At 35.2% G+C, this 3,359-nt stretch overlaps 1 protein-coding gene across 1 annotated transcript; it reads left to right on the top strand.

The window, feature by feature from the left end:
- Positions 1 to 558: 558 nt before the first annotated feature.
- LOC139843929 (histone H4) lies at positions 559 to 1,024 on the top strand. Its single transcript, XM_071834113.1, has one exon. It carries the CDS (start codon positions 620 to 622, stop codon positions 929 to 931), a length of 312 nt encoding a protein of 103 aa, XP_071690214.1. The 5' UTR covers positions 559 to 619; the 3' UTR covers positions 932 to 1,024.
- The last annotated feature ends 2,335 nt before the right edge of the window (positions 1,025 to 3,359 follow it).

The raw sequence follows: 3,359 nt of genomic DNA, 5'->3' as shown, positions 1-3,359 counted from the left end.
ACGCGGCTAACGCGGCGTCAAAATATGACGCTCCTGGCGTCAGTCGAAAATGTGACTGAAGAGTAAAGGTGTGTCAAATTTGATTCAGCCAATCAAATTTTGCCACATATATTTATATATTATTAATTATTATATTTTATATTTAACTACCAATAATATTTTAACACATCACCCGTTACATTATTAAACTCACAAATTTGACATTCTTCTTTATTTAACTTCATCTCTTGAAAATTTCGACATCACCGCCAGGGTTAGAAATAATTTCCAAATACTATAGTACTCCGTATTTTTTTTAAAAATTCGACATTATTTTTCCAAGGGAGGGAGGATTTGAAGATGCTATAAAAATTTAAAAATGAAATGAGAAAATTGAAACATCCTTTCTTTTTTAAACTTTATAAACGAGAAAGCACACCACACGGATCCCGATCCAAACACATAACCACCGTAGGATTAAAAACACATCAACGACCATCATTATCTCTGAATCTTTCAACATAAATATCCCTTACCCATAAATAAAACAACCCCTCCATTCTACCCCCAAATATTCACTTTCACATTTCACATCGAATTTCAAATTCACGCCCAAATACCAAAACCCTAATTTTCAAAAATGTCAGGTCGTGGAAAGGGAGGAAAAGGATTAGGAAAGGGAGGAGCAAAACGACATCGTAAGGTGTTGCGAGACAACATTCAAGGTATCACAAAGCCTGCAATCAGGAGGTTAGCGAGAAGAGGTGGAGTGAAACGTATAAGCGGATTGATATACGAAGAGACACGTGGCGTGCTGAAGATATTTCTAGAGAATGTGATTAGAGATTCAGTTACGTACACTGAACACGCCAGAAGGAAGACGGTTACAGCTATGGATGTTGTTTATGCTTTGAAGAGACAAGGCCGTACTCTTTATGGTTTCGGTGGTTAGGGTTTTTAGGTGGTCATTGCTTTTGTTGAATTTCAATTAAAGTTGATGTAATCGATCTTAGTTCTTAATGAATATAAATCTATGATTTGGTTATTGAATCTGGTAATCTGTTAATTGTTGCTTGATTTGTGTTTAATGAATTGTTGCTTAGTTTGTGGAGCTGATTGGTAATTATTTGATTCTCAAATGCTACAGTTTGTAGAATTTATCAGTTGAATACAAAAAGAATTAAATATGATAATTAACGAAGTGTTGTTAAAATAGTGTTTTGGTTGATATATGATTAAATACAGCTAACAAATGTGAAACTGATTATTGAATTCCATGAGCTAACATAACCTTTACATGTTATCAAGTTTTATGTTTTGAATGTTTAAACAGAGATTCATGGTCACCGAGATATACTGCGTTACTGAAATATACGGCATTATTTAGTGGCTGCTTTCATTTTATTAATCTATAATCGTATATTAGGATATGGAATATTGAATCATCATAAGATTGCAAAGTCATGGTTTGGTACTTTGGTTAAGGCATTAAAAGAAGCGAGGAGGACCCAAATGAATACTAATCGTTACTCCGTATAACGTTGATAGTAGTATAAGTTTGAATAATGCCGAGCCTTAGGTTGGTGTTGATGATCACGCTTTAACCACCGTACCTGCTGTGCTGTCCCTGTGATCTTGATGTAAATAATGCCGAGCCTTCGACTTCAAGTCCTGTGTATAAGAACGTGCTCAATGGGGGTATCGATTCCGCTTACGACATTGAATTAGCTCTTTTGGGTTAGATGAAGTTAATGTTGAAGGACGCGATACCAGTGAACTTTTGTAAAGGCTCCTACTCGGGCGTCACGACTCCTGGTGCTCTCAGAAGAGCCATCTTCTGAGAGCACCAGGAGTTGTGACACTGAGCTCGGTGTTAAATCTCAGTGTTAAGATATTTAACACTGAGGTCAAAACAGGAGAAATCGTTCAGTGTTAAATTTCAGTGTCAAATTCATTATTTAATTGTTTTTTAATAGTTTAATAATATTATTTTAAGAAAGAAAAGAAGAAAGAGAAGAAAAATATATATTAAAACACAACGTTACCTATCCAACGCTAAAATTTAACACCGGAGGGGAGTCGTGCGCACCGATGTCCCCGATGTTAAATCTCCTTAACGCTGAAAAATCTATACGACCCCCAGTGCTCCGAATGTCCCTAACGAGTTGGAAGAATTATCCAATTTCGTTTTCGTTGAAAAACGGTTGAACGAAAAAAGGTAAAGTGCCATATTGATAGTGTTGCAAATAATGAGGGGCCTATTAGCAATTTGAGCTCCCCGCTCGAGTCTCTTGAAAAACTTATGGAAGATATAGGAGGTGAAAAAGTCAAGGCCATTCTTATCAATTTTTCGAACCCGTCTAAGCCAAAAAGTCAGGAAGAGACTCGTGCAAGGCGTTGAGGTGGCTCAATTCTCCGTGTTCGTGAAAGACATTTGAGCTTTGGTTGGCTTATTTGGACGTTATCTTCTTTTCATAACGGGTGTTGGTTGCTTGTAATTTCGTCGATTAGAGTTCTTATCGTATTATTGTGTGTTCTTTTGTTGTGTGCTGGGTTTTAGTCTTGCTTTGTAGGTATGTTCGTAAGTTCTTTTGTAATCTTCGAATATTTGTGGTGCTTCATCATTTAGAGGAAGTTTTCCTTTTAGTTATATAGTTCAAGTTTATTTACGAAAAAATAATACTAGTAATCATCATAAGATTGCTATGTAAATTGATACCCACGAGCTATTAACATCTCTCCTGGGCAAAGTAAATGATCAACTTATGTTTTATTTGGCCCGGCTTCTCAAAACATCAAAATCCATCTCTATTGGATCAGTTTCTTGAAATTTCACATGAATTCAATCAATTTCCTTCTTATATCTATCATATTTAATTTAATATTATTTCATTTGAGTCCGTAGCGCATTGCTCAGTTGATAATGAGTGAGAATATTATGGTCAAAAAAAAAAAACATAATTATGGTTTAAGCCCTAGTACCTCTTGGTACAATCGTTGAATGAGTCCGTTATTCTTCATATTATTGAATTGACAATCGATAGTGAGCCGGTTTACTACCTAAATAGTACGTATTACCATTTGTGAGTTGGTTTGGACTTTATGCATCAAACAAACCAGGCTCAAGTTTCTTTTATAGAAGGTTCTAATATAAAGATATGGTATCAATCACAATGAACATATATGTTAAAAATCTGTAGTAGGAAATAGTTGCAAATGCCTTTTGCTTATTTTATAGAGTGAAGACGTTTTATCTTGGACTGAAATATCATAACTTAAAAGTTGAAGGACGGATTATGTCAAAATGTAAACTAGTTGGATGAATTCGCGAAAACAATACAATTGGCCTGTTAAGGGTTTTGTGTAATAAAAGCCCACCA

This window comes from Rutidosis leptorrhynchoides, chromosome 4 (assembly GCF_046630445.1).
Source record: "Rutidosis leptorrhynchoides isolate AG116_Rl617_1_P2 chromosome 4, CSIRO_AGI_Rlap_v1, whole genome shotgun sequence".
Taxonomy (NCBI): Eukaryota; Viridiplantae; Streptophyta; class Magnoliopsida; order Asterales; family Asteraceae; genus Rutidosis; species Rutidosis leptorrhynchoides.
This window is presented reverse-complemented; position numbering and strand designations above follow the sequence as displayed.